This window comes from Danio rerio, chromosome 1 (genome assembly GCF_052040795.2).
Source record: "Danio rerio strain M-AB ecotype USA chromosome 1, GRCz13ab, whole genome shotgun sequence".
Classification (NCBI taxonomy): domain Eukaryota; kingdom Metazoa; phylum Chordata; class Actinopteri; order Cypriniformes; family Danionidae; genus Danio; species Danio rerio.
In genome coordinates, this window is record NC_141021.1 from 48,707,501 (window position 1) to 48,730,955 (window position 23,455).

At 35.4% G+C, this 23,455-nt stretch overlaps 1 protein-coding gene across 10 annotated transcripts in view; it reads right to left on the reverse strand.

Annotated features, from left to right (window-relative positions):
* atp11a (ATPase phospholipid transporting 11A) overlaps nucleotides 1-23,455 on the reverse strand; it is a 136,655-nt gene that overhangs the window by 32,190 nt on the left and 81,010 nt on the right. For all 10 annotated transcript variants that reach the window (XR_015476925.1, XM_087237657.1, XM_087237658.1 and 7 more), the window contains exons 17-24: nucleotides 21,306-21,409; nucleotides 17,672-17,853; nucleotides 11,692-11,943; nucleotides 10,287-10,467; nucleotides 6,002-6,104; nucleotides 4,426-4,571; nucleotides 2,902-2,961; nucleotides 331-458 (exon numbers count right to left, since the gene is read on the reverse strand). Coding sequence is in view for 9 of the 10 variants with exons in the window: in XM_087237657.1 (XP_087093783.1) it covers nucleotides 331-458; nucleotides 2,902-2,961; nucleotides 4,426-4,571; nucleotides 6,002-6,104; nucleotides 10,287-10,467; nucleotides 11,692-11,943; nucleotides 17,672-17,853; nucleotides 21,306-21,409 (1,156 nt within the window). In the remaining variant the exon portion in view is untranslated. The remainder of the gene's footprint in view (nucleotides 1-330; nucleotides 459-2,901; nucleotides 2,962-4,425; nucleotides 4,572-6,001; nucleotides 6,105-10,286; nucleotides 10,468-11,691; nucleotides 11,944-17,671; nucleotides 17,854-21,305; nucleotides 21,410-23,455) is intronic.

Below are 23,455 nucleotides of genomic sequence, written 5' to 3' on the forward strand. Positions count from 1 at the left end.
GGCTTAGCAGAAACCTAAGCTAATCTAAACTACACTGAAATAAAATAAAATAGAATAAACTTTTTTGATTTTATTTTTTGATGTCTATCTCTGACAATAATTCTCTTAGGCATAACGAATCTCTCTGCATACCGAATCCCAGCAAGCCAACACTCATGCAAAAAAGGAGGCCAAGGTTGGTATAAATAGCCGCACGTAGACAGGGATTTATCAGTTGGTCTCAAAGAGCAACCCAGAAATAGAAATGAACGTGCAGCTCCAAAATACCTCCCATGTACATGTGATGAGATGCTTCACACATCCACAAACGAGACTTAAAATGCTGCTCACCTGTAGAGAGAGGGGTCCCGTTTCAGGATGTCCATGTTGATGTGCTGCTCCATCAGACTGTACAGCAGGATGGGCAGAGACGTGAAGCTGATATTGTACAGGGTCAGATATGCTGTGTCGTACAGTGGCTGCAGAGGGACAAAACAATTCAACATGGTTCACATTGTTACTGATATAAAAATACAAGTTCAAGTACAACTAAATATACAGTTCAGCACTTTATTTTACAGTCCTGTTGCAGTCATTACATAAAGTAATAATTTGTTACTATTCTTAACTGCATTTGTACAGTAATAGTTATTCTATATAACCCAGTAATTACACTGTAAAAATAAGTTTATTACACACACTTTAAAATATGAATTTTTAATTAACCTACACAGTTAGTGCCTCATAATGTTTTGATTCACAAAAGAAGAATCATATCTAAAGACCTGTTTTGTTAATGAATCAACGTAGAGAGTAAGCGCCTCAATGTTTTGATTCACAAAAAAGAATCATATACATAGACTCCTTTTGTTTATGAATCAACAGACACGGATAGCACCTCATAATGTTTTGATTCACAAAAAAGAATCATATCCAAAGACTCATTTAGTTTATGAATCAACCTACACAGTAAGCGCCTCATAATATTTTGAATTACAAAAAAGAAACATATCGAAAGACTCGTTTTGTTTATGAATCAACTTACACAGTAAGCACCTCATAATGTTTTGATTCACAAAAAAAAAATCATATCTAAAGACCTGTTTTGTTTATGAATCAACCTAGACAGTAAGCACCTCATGTTTTGATTCACAAAAAAGAATCATATCCAAAGACTCGTTTTGTTTATGCATCAACATACAGTTAGCATCTCATAATGTTTTGATTCACAAAAAAGAATCATATCCAAAAACTCGTTTCGTTCATGAATCCACCTACACAGTTAGCGACTCATAATGTTTTGATTCACAAAAAAGAATCCTTTCCAGACTCGTTTTGTTTATGAATCAACCTACACAGAAAGCGCCTCATAATATTTTGATTCACAAAAAAGAATCATATCCAAAGACTCGTTTTGTTTATGCATCAACCTACAGTTAGCATCTCATAATGTTTTGGTTCACACACAAAAAAATAATATTTAAAGACTTGTTTTGTTATCCCATAATGATTTGAATCACAAAAAAAATAACATCCAAGGTCTCATTTGTTCATTTACTAACTTAAACAGTTAGCGCCTCATAATGTTTTGATTCACAAAAAAAAAAAAAAAAAATTCATATTCAAAGACTCATTTGTTCATTAATCCACCTACATGGGTTGTAACTTACAATTTTTGATTCACAGAAAAAGAATTATCTTAAAAGACACATTTGATGCTGCCTGTCATAATGTTTTGATTAAGAAAAAATAATCATCCTAATAAATTATATTGTTAATAATCAACCTACACAGGTTGCATTGCATTATATTTTGATTTACAAAACAACTAAACATTTAAAAAACTCATTTGTTCAAGAACTGACCTACACAAGTTGCACCTTATGTTTGATTCACAAAAAAAAGAAAAAAAAATCTCAAAAGGCTAATTTGTTCATTAATCAACCTACCGTTAGCACCTCATAATGTCACACAAAAAATTCACACAAAAAAACATATCAAAAGACTTGTTTTGTTTATGAATCAACACAGACTGCACCTCAAAATTATTTGATTCACACAGAAAAAAAACATTCTAAAAAACTAATTTGATGCTGCACCTCAAAATGTTTTAACTCACAAAAAATAATAATCGTAAAAGATTCATTTGTTCATGAATCCCCCTACAAAAGTTGCACCTCATAATGTTTTGATTCACAGAAAAACAATCATCTTAAAACACTTGTTTATTCATGAATCCACCTACAAAAGTTCCACCATATAATTTTTTGATTCACAAAAAAAGGAATCATCTCAAAAGGACTCATTTGTTCAAGAATCCACCTACAAAAGTTCCACCACATAATTTTTTTGATTCACATAGAAGGATTCATCTCTAAAGGACTCATGTTTTCATGAATCCACCAACAAAAGTTGCATCTAGTGTTTTGACTCACTAAACAATAATATAATCTCAGAAGACACAACTATTCATGAATCACTACACAGATTGCACCTCATAATGTTTTGATTCACCAACAGAATCATCTCAGAAAGTTTGTTTTTATATCTGTAATAGAATCACCAATAAGTTACAGCTCAAAAGAATCATTTATGAGGTGTAATTACTAAAGCATATACAGTACATATAAACATTTCCCCTATGTGTTTTCAGAACTTATTGGGTTTTACTCATAACTTTCTCTTTTAATTAACATCATTCATACTACTAACATTCTGCACACAATTAAGGAAACACAGAGCAGTCTGTTTGATTGGCATTTTGAGGTGTGTGTGTGTGTGTGTGTGTGTGTGTGTGTGTGTGTGTGTGTGTGTGTGTGTGTGCGTGTCCGTGCGTGTGCGTGTGTGTGTGTGTGTGTGTGCGTGCGTGTGTGTGTGTGTGTGTGTGCGTGTGTGTGCGTGCGTGCGTGTGTGTGTGTTTACCTGCTGAGAGAAGCCACAGAAGAACTGATAGAGAAACTGAGGGAAGATGAAGCAGACGTTCTGCGGAGAGAGAACAGACCCTCAGTACCTGATCAACACAACTCTTCAGGGTGTTTGTGAATTCTGTTGGCTATAAATAGAGCTGCGAGTTCAACAAGACTGTTTGGTGGTTTAGTCAGAGCTCCTGGGAGAAAAAAAGTAGCATCCGTACACATGAGCACACGCACTTACTCCTGTGTTTACAAGCAGTTTGTGTTGTGTCAGCTTTAGCTAGCGATCAGCAGTTTTGTTTTAGATAATAGTAATTTTTTATTTTGTGTTTTTCTTTTTTTCCACATGTGCCTGCTATACGTTTTAAATTAGGGGCCGCTTTTCTGTTTTGGGGAACTTTCATTCAATAGAAATGAAACAAATGAAGATGGTGCTACAAATAATCTATTTGCATTGTGAAACTGAGGAAGAGGTACGTTTGGCTTTTTTTTTTTTTGTCTTGAAAATAGTGACAGTATAGTAATGTATTAATATAATAATGCCCCATTGACACCCTCTTTCTTCAGTCTTCACCCTAACCTTCTTCAGTAAAACAAAGTGAAAACTGAAGTCATTGCGTTTGGGAACAGAGATGAGGTTCTCAAAGTAAATGTTTGCCTTGGCTTTATAGGTCAAACAACAAAAAAATAAGGTCAAGAATCTTGGTGTGATTCTAGCGTCAGATCTGAATTCGTCACTAAATCAGCATACTATCATCTCAAAAACATCACAATAATTAGATGCTTTGTTTCCAGTGAGGACTTTTGAGAAAGTTGTTCATGCTTTTATCACCAGCAGGGTGGATTACTCTAATGGACTCTCCATTCTTCCTCCCAGTTACATTCAGAATAAATTTTAAAGTATTATTACTTGCCTAGAAATCACTAAGTGGCCTAAGACCTCAATACATTGCAGATATGCTCACTAAATGCAAACCTAACGGATCACTCAGATCATTAGGATCAAGTAAATTAGACTTCTCGAGAGTTCGATCAAAACACTGTGAATCTGCTTTCAGCTACTACGCCTGCTGGAACTAGCTTTCAGAAATCATCAGGTGATCAGATGTGCTCCAACTGTTTAGCTGTGCCTTACTACTGAATGAGCACTGTGCTACGTCTGACAGATCACACTAATATGTCTTTCTTTTCTTTTTTTATTCCTTTAAAACCTGTTAAACACATTTTAATCTGCTTTTCACAATTTTATTCTGTTGTAATTCTTTTCTTATACTTGTTTCTTTTATTCCTGTTTATGTAAAGCACTTTGAATTACCATTGTGTATGAAATGTGCTATATAAATATACTTGCCTTGCCTTGCCTAGTATCACAAACATACAGTTAAAATCAGAATTAATTCAAAATGATCAGTTAGAGTAATTGGTCATCTGATTGTATATTGATAAAATTTTGCTAAAGATTTACTCCTATAATTTACACAAAGCATCATATGTGTAGGGAGAAGTATGTTGTATTGTGAGTGTTTGGGTTCACCTTATAGAAGAAATACTGGACCAGCTCAGCGATTCTGATGTAATAGTAGTGTCCATGAACCAGCAGCATCTTCTTCAGGTGTTTGAACTTGGTAATTGCATAGTCGCTGTTACGAGCCGCCTGACGTCCCTCTTTACCCATGATACCTAGAGGCAGAAAAAAGAAAAACAGTAACTGCATGGAAGACATTATTGACGTCGCTGTTAAATATACATTTGAAGATTAAATGATTGTGAAATTCCTGTGAAATTTTTAATCTTTACTGTAAAAAAATGAAACCTATACCGTAAACAATTGCTGTAAAGAAATCTAGATTTACAGTAAAATACATTTTTAAACTAAAACATTATTGTTTTTTTTTTAAACTGAAGATTATCTGGCAACCACAACTGCCAGTAGTTTATTGTAAAATCAAGGAAAAAAACAGTAAAACCTTAGTCAAATTTCTAACGTCCATTTTATGTGGGAGGAGAGTAGAGCCAGAGTTTAATTCAAAGATGATCAGAGAAACTCTAATGTTATTCTGCATATTATTAGTACGTTATCATAAATATTAGGCATATATTACACATTACAATTAATACTTCATGAACTCAAACAGCAGTTGGCCAATTTGAGGCAGTTAATTTCAGTAAATGAAATAAGTTCACTTGATTATTTATTCAGTCCATGTATTTTTACAGAAACATATTGTAAAAGGGCAGTTACAGTAACGTACTGTAAAATAACACACCAGCTGCCTGTATTTTACTGTTTATTTACAGGGCAGGTTTTTACAGTGTAAGTGATGTTTACTTCAGTTGGCTACAGAACAAACCACAGTGTCCGATGACTTGACAAAGACAAAAAAGATAAGAAAAAATAATTATTAAAACTATTAATTAGTGTAATAAAATTAATATAAATATTATAAATATTATAATTAATTATTAGGTTTAAAAATGTGTTACAAAAATAACATCATCGCCATCACTTAGGAAATATTTTTAAATTAATAAGATTTTTACAGTGCTAATAATTTTGTAACTGTAGAGATTAGTGTTATCACAATACTTAATTTCTAACTTCACTCAATACCGCAAAAAAAAGAATTTTTTTTTTGCGTATCGATATATATATATATATATATATATATATATATATATATATATATATATCGATACTCAATACCATTTTCGATAGCACAAGGAAATATTACAACAGCATTTATAAAATTTGTCAAATTTTTTTTGCATGTTTTTCATTTTTTTATTTGCCAGGGATCGAACCTCAAGCATGAATCAATGTTAAATTTTTTTATAGTACTAGTCCAGCTGTTCAAATTTTAACTTGCGCTGTCAACAATTAGCCAAAGTATTGAGTTGTTCATCATGTATTGTCCTTGATAGTTAAACTGTACTCATGGAGTTCACTGTGGAAAATTCTATATAAACTCAGGTATCAATATTCCAAAAAGCTATATTGTATTATTTCAAATATTTCAGTACCAATTAATATCACTAATCTTGGCAACATTATTACAGAGAAGTAATAACTCCTAAAATTATTTGGTTTTGTGTGCGTTCCTAAAAATCACCTATGCCCACGTGAGCTTCCAGAATCATGCTGACGTCGTTGGCTCCATCCCCGATGGCCAGGGTGATGGGGTGCTCTTTTGATGCTTTTATCAGCTTAACAATCTGAAAGAACAGTTTCATTTCCACAGGTCAAAGCAGAACAACAGAGAGAGATTAGATGATTAATCAGGCTTTCTGGCTGAGTATGACTGAGGTGACAGGATAACGGAGAGCGCAAGAGGAAAAAACTCATCCATTTATTTCAAAGGGAAACATTTGTTTGTTGTTTATGCATTCATTTTCCTTCAACTTAGTCCATTTATTTATTAGGGGTCACCACAGCAGAATGAACCTACAATTATTCTGCCATTTTTTTACATAGCAGATGCCCTTCCAGCTGCAGCCTAATACTGGGCAACATCCATACACACTCATTCACACACACACACACTATGGCTAATTTAGTTTATTCAAGTTTCCTATAGCGGCTGTGTTTGGACTGTGGGGGAAACCGGAGCACCTGGAGGAAACCCAAGCAAACACAGGGAAAATATTCAAACTCCACATAGAAATGCCAACTGACCCAGCCGGGACCCGAACCAGCGACCTTCTGTGAGACAACAGTGCTAACCATTGAGCCACGGTGTCTCCCCTTGTTTGTTGTTAATAACTGGTAAACCTTTGAAGGCACACCTGTTGTGAGTTTTGAGGTTGATAATCGATTGTATTTACTTTCGTTGGAGCAACATGTTTAACTTTTTGTTTAAATAATTAGTAACGCTTTATTTTGCTGGTCCATTTGAGTATTAGTAGACTGTCTGCTTTATATCGGTTGATGCTGCTCCTTGAACAGACATTTAACTGACAATACATGTCAACTTGCACTAACTCTAACCCTAGCCCCAACCTAAAAGTCTACTTATAATCTAATGAGAATTAGTTGGCTTGAAGATGCACTGTAATTCACATAAATTCAACAAGCAGACCATCAAAATAAAGTGTGACCAAATAATTGTTTAATAGAGACATTTGTAGATAGAAATTACGTAACCCATGATGCTTTACAGAAATTTCCAAAATTCAGTCACAGACCACTGTTGACTGACAATTTTCAATTTCTTGAGTAAAATGAAATATTTATTTTATTTTGTGAACTACTGTTAACGAGCCCCTATTATGAGTTTTTGAAAATGACCTTCCATGCAGTGTATGAGACAGCTTTAAGTGAAGTTAAATATCAAGGTGAAGTTTAAATCTGAACGTGCGCCGTGTTTAAAACAATTGATTCATCTATAAAAGAGTCGATTTGGAGTGGTTCCAATGAATCGTAATCGTAACTAATTTTTAGCGATGTCGGTGTGACATCGATACAGAGCTCAAGCCCCGCCAATTTGTCGCATGCACAGACCCAGGAAAATTGAACCCTCGGCCCTGCCAACAAACACTGTGGAAAGAAAAAGAGGAAGACAAACACTGTCGCAGATCCTGGCTGAATCATGTCGTGAAGATACTGTGCTCTGAAGTGTGAGGGAAAGTTAGCGTACAGTATTTTCCCTACCCAAAGATGAGGCTATGAAGAGCCAGTGGTTGATGGTTATTTTTGCGAAAATACCACAGCATTATAGCCCCAGCCTTGTGCTGTGTTCCCATTATTTTTCTGATGAGTGCTTCAGCAATCTACATGCTTACAATGGGGGATTCATCAGCCGTTTGTTAAAGGAAAGATCAGAAGACTATTGATGTATGGGACTTTGTCAGAGCTTGACAGTCATACACACACTCATCCACTACGGCCAATTCAGATCACCCAATTCACCTATATTGGATGTCTTTGGACTGTGAGGGAAACTAGAGCACCTGGAGGAATCCCACGCAAACACGTGGAGAACATGCAAACTCCACATAGGAATGCCAACTGGCCCAGCTGAGACTCGAACAAGCAATCTTCTTATTGTGAGGCGAAGATGCTAACCACTGAGCCACCATGCTGCCCCCTTACTCAAACCCATACCTTATAGATTCATAGAAAGTGAGAACTTTCAAGTGGTCTCTTATTTTCTTCCATATCTGTATATCCACCATTTTACCATCATTCTTTAAAAAGTGTCACTAATGCACTTGATATATAAAGCAAGTCATACATCAGTTTGTCGTTTAGCACATGTGATTTAGTACACAGGATTTAGGTGTACGTTTGATGTCAGTAATTGTCTTGTAATGCTGAGTTCTGTCTCTTCTTGCCTTTACAGAGTCCGCTTTTCCCAGCAGCCCAGAGAGTGACTGACAGGTTTAGCACGCAGTAAACGAGAAAGAGAAAGAGAAAGAGAGCAGGGTCTGTTCTGATTGTGCTGTGCTGAGAATCGCACACGGTGAGAGAGTACAATAAGCGAATGAGGACAACCTTCCCTGGCAGGTGGCTTTGTGTTTGTGTGTGTGTGTGTGTGTGTGTGTGTGTGTGTGTGTGTGTGTGTGTGTGTGTGTGTGTGTGTGTGTGTGTGTTTGTGTGTGTGTGTGTGTGTGTGTTTATCATCACTGTGGGGACAAAATGTTCCCGAATACAGTCCACACCCAAACCCTAAATTACTCAATCACTGGAGCTCACAATGGAGATGACTAAAACACCTGCTAAATATTGCTTATGCTAAAAGTATGTTTACATAGATTAAGTAGTTATCTCTTCTCATACAGTTCACTTATTACTACAGAGTCATTATGATATGTGTGTTAATGATACGCAGTGAGTGCATATGGAAGCAAAGCGAACAACTAGTTAATGAGGTATTTACATGTCATATAAACACTGTCTCTCTTCTGACTCTTTATTGTGGAAATTACAGGAGCAGCGCACCACAATATTACTACTTGCACCTGCCTACTTATTAAGTGCATGCACTTATAGTTCACTCAAAAACACTGCTGGGTAAAGTGAAAAGTAATGTATTACAATCCTTGAGTGTTATGGTGGCGCAGTGGGTAGCACAATAACCTCACAGCAAGAAGGTCTCTGGTTCAAGCCTCGGCTTGGTCAGTTGGCATTTCTGTGCGAGTTTGCGTGTTCTCCCTGTGTTCGTGTAGATTTATTCTGCTGTGGCAACCCCTGATTAATACTGGGGTCTAAGCCCAAAAGAAAATGAATGAATGAGTTGCAATCTTATGTCACATTTAAAAATTAATTAGTTACTTTAAAAAGTAAGTCATTTTAAAGATTAAGACTGTAATATATTACTTTTAGAGGTAACTTTACTAAACAATGCCCAAAAATGTAATTTTACACATCCTCATTGTGTAGAAACCAATAACTAGGGCCAGACAGAATCTGTGGACATTTTTTGCTATTTCTGCAGAGAATTTTGTAAAAAAAAAATCTGCGGATTTATGCAGAATTATTTTAGAACTATCAAAACTTTTATCGTAAATTAAATTTGAAAAATAATACCTTTTTAAATCTTTATTTCAAGGTTTACAATGCAAATCTAATTAGATCCACTTAGTTGGTAAACAAAGCAAGTCTCTCATATAATATATCTACTAAACGACAGAAAATATTACTTTACAAACTGCATTGTAAATAAATCAAATGAACACATTCATATTGGTCAATAACATTACTCAAATTAATTCAAAAACTGAATAAACATAAATGTACCCACATTTACACAAGTAAATAGATAGACTCAATGATTTCGTGTGGGCTTACCAATAACCAATGACTTTCATGGTAGGAAAAAAAGCAAATACTGCAATATGGATGTCAGTGGTTTCCAAACAAGTTTGTGACAAATGAAAGCTGACTAAATGGTGACAGAATTGGAATTTTTTAAAACCCTTTAAGCCTAAAATTAGTGTTAAGCAAAGTGTTTATTAATGTAATATAATTTGTTCAAAAAACAAACAAACCAAAAAAAAAAAAAAAAAAAAAAAAACACACAATATGCCAAAGGAATCATTGTAATTTAAATGTTCCACACACATATAAAATGCTAATTTAGGAAATTTTACATTTAAATGTATTTGTCAATATTGAAATTTTACAGAGTGTCCATTGCTGTAGTTTCTGTTCTTGATTTTTATAACGCAAATTATTTTGTATCTGTATATTTACAGACAATGTACTGGTAATTTAATTCCAGTAAACTATTTTCCAACAAAGTTGCTGTACTTTTAGTCAACTAAATGATCAAACATTAAATGTATAAATATTAAATCATCAAGTCTCATTCGTAATTGTATTTTAGTGCTATTCTTATACTTTAATATTCTAGTCTTCACAGAGTCCTGAGTGATCTGACTGTAGTGCTGCATCACCTGTGCTTTTTGTAAAGGTGCCATGCGACAGCAGAGTACAGCGCTGCAGTTCCTGCAGATCTCCAGGAAAATCTCCTTATAGTTTCCACCATTGCTGGTTGCGTCCTGTGTCGGCTTTAGCACAGCTGACAGTGTCGCTCCATCTATGATCAGACCATAGTCCTGGTAATCACCGGAGAGCCTGTAGAAGCATGTACAAGCGTGAGGGTCTCAGTGTGTAAAACCAAAACTATTGGCCAAAAACATTTTCTTTAACTAAACAAAAAATGTAAAATTTAATTAACAACAGTTTACTGAACAAATTAAATGAAATAAAATAATAATAATAGAAAATAATATTCTCTTTTAACATTAATAAGCACTGATTCTGTGGTAGAAAACAGGGAAACATCTGTAGATTTATTTGTACAGACAAAATCATATTTTCTATATAAACATAAAACATTTCTTCAGTTGCCAAATAATGTAAATGAGGCAAGTTTAACTACATACACAATCTTTAATATAAAGAAGTTTGTCTGAAGTCTTCACAATTCTTACTTTTATTTGCTCAAGCTGAATTTCTGTGGTGGTTTTGCGCTGCAAATCAAATGCTTTTCTTATTTAGATTTTTTGTCTTGTTTCTAGTCCAAATATCTAAAAATTCTTAAATCAAGAATAATTTTCTAGACAAGCAAAAAATATTGTCTCGTTTTCAGAAATAATACGGCAAAATAAACTGCCAATGGGGTAAGCAAAAATAACCTTCATTTTCCTTTTGACATAAGATTATTATATAAGTAAAAAAATCTAACCAAGATCTATCTAACTATTCTTATTTAAAATAAATAAATAAATTTAATTAAATAATAAAAAATACTTCATTATATATATTATTTTTCATTTATTACTAAGAGGTTTGCACAAGAGTTAATGTAAGCTGTGCAAACACTAACGTTTGCTCTGGTCGGCACTAGAAGTGTTCTGTTAACTCAAGAAGCTAAAACTAAAACAGAAAATAAATAAATAAAGACTCAATTAAAACTAATGAAACCATTGATAAAACAAACTAAAATTTACAGCAAATTTAAAAATAGTATCAAAATAAAAAACAATGTAAAAACTAAAAACTTTAAAAACCTTGAAGTGTATACAGTAAAGCATAAAATGATTCCTACCCCGGGCAAAATCTGACTTAAAGTTACTTTATTCAACCAGCAAATAGTTTGTTTGTTTTTTGACAGAAATTGACACAGCCTTCTCTCATAAGATAATAAGATGAAGATCAATTGGCATCATTGTGGACAAAAATCCTCAGCTTTTATTTACATTTGAACAAAAACTTCAAGTCAGAATTTGAATAATTTTGGCTTGACTGAACTGTATATATACATATGAATGTGTACCATTTTTTCTGCAGACCCACCCTGAGAAAGTGTCTCTGGTCATGCTGCCGTGTTGCCTCAGAACGGTCCTGCTAAGGTCGAACAGCACATCGTGGAGACTTTGCTCTTCTGTCCGCTTGGTCGTCAGTTCCAGGATTTGTGTATTGCGATGGAACAACTTGCTAGCGTAGCATGTGGCTGCCGCCGTCTCCATTTTGTCTCCTGTCAGAACCCAAACTTTAATGCCAGCCTTGTGGAGGGACTCAATGGTGTCGGCAGCTTTATCCTGCAGCCTGAAACACGAAAATAACAATAAAGAACATTTCACCTTTGTTCATGGTATTATCAAAGAAAATAATTCAACACAAATGTTTCTGAAACCTGGTTTTTTCGATTAAGTTACAGTATCTGTTGCCCGTGGAAGAACTGTACAGTAGACAAACTACTGCATAAAATACACAAGTGAAAATTTCGCAGTGTTTGTTTTGATAGTCTGAATAGTCCAGTAACATCATCAAGGTTTGGCGTGTGTTTCGTCTTTGCGCAGTGCTCGAGTGAGGGTTAATGGACAGTGCTCTGCATGGCTCGCTGGCGGGCAGGTCTTCTACCGCAGTGTGGAGTCTCAGCCCACTTCACTCCGTAATTAAGAAGCCCAGCAGTCAGGATTCACAGTGCCAGATAATTACAAGTCCACCAGTCACTGCACCTCACTCACAGCCCAGCCACGCAGCAAGACACACACTCATGAACAAACCACACCGCACTCCAATAATACACACTTGAATAACTTCACTCAGAGGCATTCTATACTCAAGTTTAAAGAAATCCCAGCATTTCAATTGACATGTCATTCCTTCATCTGATTTTGCCAATATTCAGTTTTGGCTTTGTAATCATTCGTTATAAAAATATTGGCTTATAGTCAGTGTGACACCTGTTGTTTACACATTCCTGGCCTTACATGAATGATTAGTATACTTTATATAAAAAAATATATATATTTATAATTTATAATTAATTATTAATAATTAATAATTTATTAGTAATTTAATTAATTGATTCATTTTCTTTTCGGCTTAGTCCCTTTATTAATCCGGGATCGCCACAGCGGAATGAACTGCCAACTTATCTAGCACATGTTTCACGCAGCGGATGCCCTTCCAGCTGCAACCCATCTCAGGGAAACATCCGTACACACTCATTCACACTCATACACTAGGGACAATTTAGCTTACCCAATTCACCTACAGTATACAGCACCCAGACGAAACCCACGCGAACGCAGGGAAAACATGCAAACTCCACACAAAAACTCCATCTGACCCAGCCGAGGCTGGAACCAGCGACCTTCTTGCTGTGAGGAGACAGCTCTACCTACTGCGCCACCGCGTCACCAGTAATTTAATGCTGATTAAAATTAAACTTTAAAAAAATTTTAATTAATTATACAGTTTAATGCATAGAATCTATTGTAGTTTTACATTTAAGTCTGGCTCTGTTCTTGTCTTGAAACTATAGTATTTTTCTTCAGCTAGTTTTGTTCATTTTCCTTGCTGATAAATCAATAATAATTACAACTTTGAAAATAGAACTACTAATGAAATAAAAACTAATAATAATAATAAAAAATAAATCTAGTATTTAGTTAGTACTGAAATAAAAATGACCCTGGGTGCAATCATGTTGCCAGATTTTAAAAACTGAAATCTATATAATTTCAAACGTTGAATTTCATTTTCTTTTGCTTTAAATTAAGATTAAAATTGAACAATAAAAATCACAACTATACAGACATATCTACTAATAAAATAAAAACTATTAATAAAGTAGAAAATTATCTATTACTGTATTATTAATCTGTTAGTACTAAAATTGAATTGAACCTGGGTGTGATCACGTTGCCAGATTTTTAAATAGAAATCCATTTATTCATTCATTCATTTAGCTTAGTCCCTTTATACATCAGGAGTCGCCACAGAGGAATGATCCACCAACTTATCCAGCATATGTTTTACATAGCGGACGCCCTTCCAGCTCCAATCCAGTACTGGGAAACATCCATACACTCTCATACGCTACGGCCAATTTAGTTGATTCAATTCACCTACAGTGCATGTCTTTTGACTGTGTGGGAAACCGCAGCAGGAAACCCACGCAAACATGGGGAGAACATGCAAACTCCACAAAGAAATGCAAACTGACCCAGTCGGTACTCAAACCAGCGACCTTTTTGCTATGAGGTGAAGGTGCTAACCACTGAGCCACCGTGTCACTCTGGCTATAAAATTGACAAACGAAATTTGGCTAATGCGACTGCACCTTTAGCAAGCAATTAATGCAAATTCACGTTGTTTTGACATAATTCTTTGCTTATGCAGTAAGTCAGCGATCCTCATCAAATTATCCTCCCATATATTTGACTATAGCGCATGATCTTGAGTGACCTCTTGAAGACACACACAGGCTGGTGCCTACGGGGGCCACTGATTGCATCTAATCAACAGAGGCCTGACAAAATAAGTTCCCGTCCAGTAATCACTGTTTGTTTGCTCTGTCATATTCATTAAGGTGGCAGACGTGGATTGATGTGTTTATTTATAACGCGAGGGTTGGACGGCCTCCATAAGTGCATAAGCCTAAACAGCAGTTCATCAGAAGCGTGTCTGCCGGCCCCCCGATTGATTCAAGAGGGGGTCTAATTACGTTAGATGCTCATTATCAGGACACCGGAGCCTAACGGATGGGCTCTATTGATTGCCTGTGCAATTAACGTTAACTCACACTGGTTCTGTCAGGGCCGCGGGTGCTCACGTGGGCTTCAGTCGGGGGACGCTGGATCTGTAGCTCTCTTTCATCCCGTTATTCGGCCAAACGGAAGTTGGCATTCAGCCAGTTAAAAAATCTAATACTGCTAATGCACATTTGTGCTCGATTTCAGTTCAGGAAAACGCACCTTGCTTATTTAGGCAAATGCAAGATGCACTTTATGGAAAACGTTAAGTTATTATTAACATGCGGATGGTTTTATTGCGCTGGAAAGCAATATTGGACTTGGTTGTGAGTGAGTTGGACGTCATAGTTCTATATATTCCAACCATATGGATTTTTTTGATGGTGTGGTTGGCTCCGGGGATAGGGAATAGGGCTGTAATTCTTAGCACTAAAAGGAAATATCTGCATCAGCTTCTGTAGTGTGACCTGATATGCCTGTTTTAATGGTACAGTGCAAACTTTGGTAGCCTTGTTCCTCACTGGAAATGATTTATTTAAAAACAAATACAGTTGAAGTCAGAATTATTAGCCCTCTGAGTTATTAGCCCCTTGAATTATTAGCCCCCTGTTTACTTTTTTCCCAGATTTCTGTTTAACGGAGAGAAGATTTTTCCAACACATTTCTAAACATAATAGTTTTAATAACTCCTTTCTAATAGCTGATTTATTTTATCTTTGCCATGATGACAGTAAATAATATTTTACAAGACACTTCTATACAGCTTAAAGTGACATTTAAAGGCTTAACTAGGTTAATTAGGTTCACTAGGCAGGTTAGGGTAATTTGGCAAGTTATTGTATAATGATGGTTTGTTCTGTAGACAATCGAAAAAAATATATAGCTTAAAAGGGGCTAGTAATTTTGACCTTAAAAAAGTTTTTTAAAAATTAAAAACTGCTTTTATTCTAGCCGAAATAAACCAAATAAGACTTTCTCCAGAAGAAAAAATATTATCAGGCATACTGTGAAAATTTCCTTGCTCTGTTAAACGTCATTTACAAAATATTTAAAACAGAATAAAAAAAAATTAAAGAGGGGCTAAAAATTCTGACTTCAACTGTATATACTAAACGTTTGTTCCTGTCCTTTAAACTCATTTCAATGCTATTTTGACCACTAAGTAGAAAATGTCCACAGATTTCATGTCAGAAATATGCCCATCATGCTGTGTAGTAGAGGTCTGCATTCCCACGGCTGTTGGCTACTGCAGGAGCCGTGAGATCAGACCAGATTTCTTGCAGCACGGAATAATTTTATAAATAAAACGTGGAAGCGGACAGTAACTTGGTGTGATATGAATAGGAGCAGCCGGTCTAACAAAACAGCACTCCAGAGTTCCGACGTTATTTCAGAACAGCTTATCTGTGGCTTCCTCATTCTTATTGTGCACCGGTAGAGCCAGGGCTCACAACTGTTACACATGATGAACGCATGGACCTGTGCTTTCTGCATGTGCTTTTTTTCTGTGCGTGCATCATCTGCATAATGATCCTCAGAGCGGGTTTACCAACATGGGAGAGCAAAGTGAAGATGCGCTGTCCTTCAGCTTGCATCAGAAAATGGTCAGTTTACTATTAGTAAACCCACGTCAGGCAAGTCTTTTTCATGCGTCATCGACACAAAACCTTACCCTTTCCATGATGTGATACCACCTCATAGTTTTACCCTTTTGTTGTCACAAGACTGGAGGTAACCTCAGGTTTAAGGCGGTACTCATGTCTCACCACAAAGGGGCAAACAAAACTGACATATAGATGGGGCCAGACAGAATCTGCGGACATTTTTTGATATTTCTGCAGAAAATTTTGTTAAAATCTGTAAATTTAAGCTAAATAATTTTGGGACTATCATAACTAAAAACGTATTATATTTAATAAAAATTAATACCTTTTTAACTTTTATTTTATGTTTACAATGCAAATCCATTTAGATCCACTTTATTTGGTAAACAAAGCAAATCTCTCATATTATATATCTACTAAAAGACAGAAAATATTACTTTTTGTATTATGTATTGTTAAAAATCATAAGAATATTTTAATATTTGTCAATACTTATAATGAAATTAATTTAAAAACTGAATTAATATAAATTTACACATATACTGTGTGTAATGTTGGGCTAAAAATCTGCGGAAATCTGTAATTCTGCGCACACAAATTCCATAGGGGGCCTACTTATAGCCAACAATCCTTGCACAACTTACAGTTTTAACTGTTATCTCTCTTTTTGGTAGTACTCAATTTAAACGTGAGACTTTGGAAACCAAATCTAAATTTAGCGGGAATGGTCCAGTTGGGTAGTAAACCCAACCCAGTTGGGTAGTCAGGCAGCGGGTGAACAAAGGCTAAATATACAGGGGAGAAAACCTTGCAGGAGCAGGCGGGAGTAGTCCCATGCAGATCTCTACTGTGTAGTTATATATATAGCTATGAAAATGTTCTGTTTCTCCATATTTATTTAATTAAAATTGTGTTATTTTAAGCATTTGTAATAACAAAAAACATATTCAGATATGTTTATATACATTTTTAGAAGTGCTGGGCACTGATTAATCATGATTAATCACATTCAAAATTGCTTTATTTTTAAAGTTTTTTTACGCAACATATGAGTATATTTATTTTGTATATGTAAAAATGCACACATCTATGCATATATTTGAGAAAATGTTTATTAATTTGTAGATATAAAATACTTACGTATATTATATAAATACAAATTGAAATAAATATGCAAAAAAACTGTGTTGTATATTCCTGTTTTTAGATATACAGTATGTATTACATATATAAAACACACAGAAGTCTTATGTCAAAACAAACTTTTATTTTGGATGCGATTAATTAATCTTTGCCCAGCACAACTTTTTGACAACACAGTATCAGTGTTTTAACTAGGGAAAACCCTAATTTTCAATCACAGTAAATGAAAAAAAAAACTAGTTGCAAATTACTAAAGAAAAAACCCTCAAATTGCATTTTTTAAATGTATTTTCGGTATTTTATTTTTCAATTTGCATAAAAGTGGAATCTGAAATGCATATATCCTACAGTATATTTAAAATATCTCCCAAATATGCATTCCAGATTTTACTCACACTGATCACAAAACGGTTTGGATAGCACTCAGACAACTTCTGCACTTTAAAATCCAAAGTTTGATTCACTTGAGTGCAAGTGTTTTTTTAAAGCAAGTCAGTCAAACTCAGGCGGTATTTGGTGAATGTTAATCAGGCAGTGATTTACCTATCTTCCACAGCCGTGGCTCCCAGCAGGATGAAATCCTTTTCAATGACATCATAAGCTTCAGCCAGTTTCTTGTCGCGCTCCTGCAGAGCTAGTTTAGCGCTGGTGAGCAGACGACACGTCTCTTCATACTCCTCCTGAGACAGTCTCTTATAAGCCACACAGAGGGTCCGTAAACCTTCCTACAGGGGCAAGATTTAAAACAAAAGTTTAGAAAATTCCTATAAGAAAACATATGTCTTAGCATAAACATAATGTAATGAACAATAGCTGTGCTAAGAAAAGTGAAAATGTTGGCACTATTGACTCCAATACCATTTTTTTTACTCTACAATACAACAAATAGAGATATTTTGAAGAATGTTCATGCTGCTCTTTTACATTAAAAGATGGATGTATAGTTTTGCTTTTGGTCTGCACTCCGACACTGTTTTCATGTACATGTAAAGCAGCCAATCACAGTTTGTGTTGAACAGAGTCATGGTTATGAAAAGTATTAACATGACAAGTGGCAATTGTCACAGTTGTAAACACAATGGCCTCCTTCTTCGAGATGAGAGGGTTTGGCATAATGGCAGCTTTGTTTGCAGACAAAAAAAGGAATTTACACACATATATATTTATTCTCAGGATTGCTAGCTTCTTGCAAATGGTGAGTTAAAATTGTAATGTAGTTGAAGTTAACATTTTTAATTATTTGATTTGCCATGAGCTCAAATAACATCAACACCACAACAGCCCACATGGATTATGCACAGATTACTATGTCATATATCACTTTTTATGCAGACAAATATCCCCTTTATGTCTTTTTTTAAAATGTAATATCCACTGGGCATTGTTTGTGCACATAAAAGAGCAGCGTGAGCATTCTGCAAAACATCTCCTTATGGGTTCCACTTAAAGGGACCCAAAAATTACTTTACTCACTATTTACTCACCCTTAAGTGGTTTCCAAAACCTTTAAGAGTTTCTGTTTTCTGATTAACACAAAACAAGACACTCAGAAGAATTCTGTAAACTGGTAACCATCGACAGAGGAAAAAAAAACTAATACAATGGAAGCCATTGGTTACCAGTTTCATTGATTACATTTTTCAAAATAGCTTTTTTGTGTAGAATATAATAAAACTATAAAAGAAAAGTTTGCTGACAAACTTTATGGAGGCTTGAGAAAGCCCAGTCTGAAGGTTTGAAGTAGTTTCAATTAACATATTATTAATTCAAGTTCAAATTCAAATAATTAAACTAGTATTAAACAAGCCTGAAATAGTTGGCATAGATAAATAGGTGCATATATTAGCTTGTTTCTAGTATGGATTGGCATGTTCCTTAGGTGGTGGACAGGTTGCTAAGGTGTTGCTAGGTGGTTGCTAGTGTGATCTGAGTGGTTGCCAAGCCATTGCTAGGGTGTTCTGGGTCGTTGCTAATGTGTTGGGCGGTTTCTAGGGTATTTTGAGTGTTTGCTAATTAAATTAAATTAAATTAAATTAAATTAAATTAAATTAAATTAAATTAAATTAAATTAAATTAAATTAAATTAAATTAAATTAAATTAAATTAAATTAAATTAAATTAAATTTAATTTTATTTTATTTTATTTTATTTTATTTTATTTTATTTTATTCCAGTTCATTTGTATAGTGCTTTTTACAATAATTATTGAGGAAGACATGAGGATAATAATATAACATTTATAATTTTTTAAAGAATTACAATGATTCAAAAAAAAAAAAAAAACATCCCTATTATCACTGGTGATAGAAATGTCAGCTTGGGCTCCTTCAAACAGTCTTGAGAACACCGAGTCTATTGTGTCTGTCACTACAGAAACCTTTTCACTATGCCAAGCAAAGTCATGAATCAGCACAGACGCCAGTGCAACCACACCCTTTTCTAAAGTGATGTCATTCCTGACCCAGATCTCTGAGAAACACATTAAAGTAACATAGAGCTGTGTCAGTCTAAGACATCAGATACATTCCTCATGCCTGCGACCACAATACATTGTTTTTCTCGAGATGATTTCATTAAATGAGGAGTTTAAGATCATTTCATCGAATCATAAACAGGAAAGGACTTTTTGAAGCTACATCGAGATCCTAACTAATTAATAGTTGTTTATAACACTCATGAAAATGAAAGCTAATGAGATAATCTGCAATGGTAAAGCATTAATAGAAAGACAATGGAGACATTAGCTATGTTTCCATTCAAAGAAGCGAATTAAACATGCGCAAAACTGGAACTTCGCATAAAACATCAGCGAATGAAGCACCGTTTCTATCCCATGAGTCAAAGAGAACATATCAAGTCACTTCCAAAAACAAATGGCGGCAAATAACAAAAAGAAAGATTGAATTTTCTGCAGTAGGAAAAGAGCCACTGTGGCCTTTTTTTCTTATATAATAAATTAGTTTAGCCTCAGAACACAAAGATAATGGCTTTTGCATTGTAGTAAATTTTTTTAAGTCCATTTTTTAGTTATGAAAATCTTAGAGCCCTATCATACACCAGACGCAATGAGCCTCAAGACGTGTAAAGCACAATTTGTTGCTACAGTATTTTCAGACCAGCACAACAGTAATTTTCACGTTTTGCGCCACATTGTTTAAATCCATTTGCTCCACTTTGTGGACTCATGGGTGTGCTGGACTAGAAAGGAGGTGTTAAATGTATGTTAAATGTATTGTTCATTTATTTGTTGGCTGGAAATTAGAACTGAATTTAGAAATAGTTTTAAAACAAATCTTTGCGCTTAATAAACAAAATTAAATATGTAGCCTAATGATGTCTTCAGTGGAGTGCGTACAACACCGTTTTCTTAATCACAAAAGTAAAGGAGTAAAAAATAAAAGTAAAGTAAAAAGAAAGTAAAGAGGCCAAATGGAGGAGGCTCATTCTTTATCCATGCGCTACAGATGATTTGTTTCACTGTTTTCTCGCTAATGAAGCGTTCAGTTTGTCCACTTACAAAGTCTGCCATGCATATAGCAAATGTGCCATGGCATGACGCAACTGACTTTTAAAGGGAATGAGAGATGAGAATCTGATTGGTTTAGTACTCATTATACTCAAAACACACCCATAACTCGTTAAGAGTATAAGCACAACCATGTTGGACCATGCGCCAGGGTGCAGATCAAGATAGCAAAAATGAATTCGGACACGCCTCTAATGCTTTTGCGCCATGTGCTTTAGACTTTGCACCTACAGTAGATCGTTAAAATATAGCCTTTAGTTACACTTCATAAATGCATAAAAATAAATTTATAAAAAATTGGTTCAAGTGTCGGTTAAAGTGTCAGGGAGATGAAAAAGTCTGTTTTCTACGGGTGATTTGTCAAGCCCACTCACCTGTGTGAGGCACACTAAGGATTGCATAATGTTTTGAGTATTTGAGTAAACATAGCTTTGGTTTTTGCGCTTTCTTTCTTTCTAATTTTCAGGAATATTTCAGGTCCTTTTTGGCTCTCTTTCAGGATGGTGCTCAAGCTAAACAAAAGTTGCATAAGCAAACATTTGGGAGGAGCTTTTTTTTTCTTCATCAAGATGTAGGAAGGTGCTTTTGTGACCTATAAATAGCTCTGCTAAAATAAGAAAGAAGATGAAGATGTTTCCAATTTCTGCTCACCACAGCGTTGTGCTCGACTCGCGCTCTGACCTGCTCCACCTTCCCAGAAACCACCCGTGGGAAAACAGAGGAATCGGCACCTTTACAGAACAAGTAGTACTCGCCTAGAGCAAACAAACAATTGAAGAATAAAATAATTAGCAACTATACAAAAAACTTCCTTCAATAAATCTATAACAGCTATTAATTCAAAACAGTAGACCATATGATATGTATTTATTTATTTGTTTACTACAAGTAACAAGTTTTAATGCATTTAATAGCACTTTTTTTACACATACTGGGAATCATTGCACTACCTCTATTCTCTGTTTGAAACATTTAGATTGTATTGTGGGCGGTGCGGTGGCGCAGTGGGTGATGATGTCGCCTCACAGCAAGAAGGTCGCTGGTTTGAGCCTCGGCTGGATCAGTTGGCATGGCTGTGTGGAGTTTGCATGTTCTCTCCGTGTTTGTGTGGGTTTCCTCCGGGTGCTCCACAAGTCCAAAGATTGCCCTATATGAATTGGGTAAGCTAAATTGTCTATTGTGTATGTGTGTGAATAAGAGTGTAAAGGTGTTTCCCAGTGATGGGTTGCAGCTGGAAGGGCATACGCTGCATAAAACATATGCTGGAAAAGTTGGCGGTTCATTCTGGTGTGGCGACCCCTGATTAATAAATTGACTAAGCTGAAAAGAAAATGAATGAATGAATGCGATTGAGTTGTAGTTTCTACAAAGCCCCTCCTTCTGAAAGCCTCAAGTGCTTTGACTGGCCAGCTGAGTAAGTGTATTGTGATTGGCCAATCAGTTCAAGTTTTTCTTTTTGTAAAAATGTAAGACCTTAAATTAAAAATGCTGAAATAAACAAAGAAAATGCACATTGTTTCAAACTAGCCAAGCAAACAAACTAAAGATCTGAAGAAACTACAATTGTCTAAGCTTATATCTTATGTATGTGTATTATTTTGTTACATGGATATTTAAATTTATAACATATACATTACATACATTCACCGGCCACTTTATTAGGTACACCTGTCCAACTGCTTGTTAATGCAAATTTCTAATCAGCCAATCACATGGCAGCAATTCAAGCATCAAAAAGGGGTAAAAAGGTGATTTATGTGACTTTGAATGTGGTATGGTAGTTGGTGCCAGATGTGCTGGTCTAAGTATTTAACAAACTGCTGATCTACAAGGATTTTCACGCACAACCATCTCTTTTTTACAGGTTTACAGAGAATGGCCTGAAAAAGATGTCACGAAACACGTCCTACATTGAGGCGGATGGGCTACAGCAGCAGAAGACCACACCAGGTGCCACTCTTGTCAGCTAAGAACAGGAAACTGAGGCTACAATTCGCACAGGCTCACCTAAATTGGACAATAGAAGATTGTGAAAACGTTGTCTGGTCTGATGAGTCTCGATTTCTGCTGCAACATTGGATAGTAGAGAACCAGGCATCAACAACATGAAAGCATGGATCCATCCTGCCTTGTATCAGCAGTTCAGGCTTCAGCAGTCTATCCCTTTATGACCACAGTGTACTCATCTCCTGATGGCTACTTCCAGCAGGATAACGCGCCATGTCATAAACCGCAAATCATTTCCGACTGGTTTCTTGAACATGACAATGAATTTACTGTACTCAAATGGCCTCCACAGTCAAATAGAGCACCTTTGGGATGTGGTGGAACGACAAATTCATATCATGGATGTGCAGCCGACAAATCTGCAGCAACTGCATGATGCTATCATGTCAATATGGACCAAAATCTCTGAGGAATATTTCCAGCACCTTGTTGAATCTATGCCACAATGGAATAAGGCAGTTCTGAAGGCAAAAGTGGGTTCAACCCGGTACTAGTAAGGTGTTATATGATCTTAAGCTCGAGTCACATTCTAACAACGCAGACCACGTAAATCAAGTCTTACATGGCGACAACATAACGGCCTTCTATGTTAGATAAAATAGGTCCATTATTGGTGTCCCCATTATTAGTTCTTTAGCTTCACAGATTTTATTCAAGCACAAACACACACATAACAAAGCATCATATGACCTCTGTGTTTCAGCTTTTCTATTTCATACCCTTTTTCTCTCTGAAATGCCCTACACTATGACAGTACACGAAAAGTGGGTCATAAAAGTCATTTTGTGTTGACT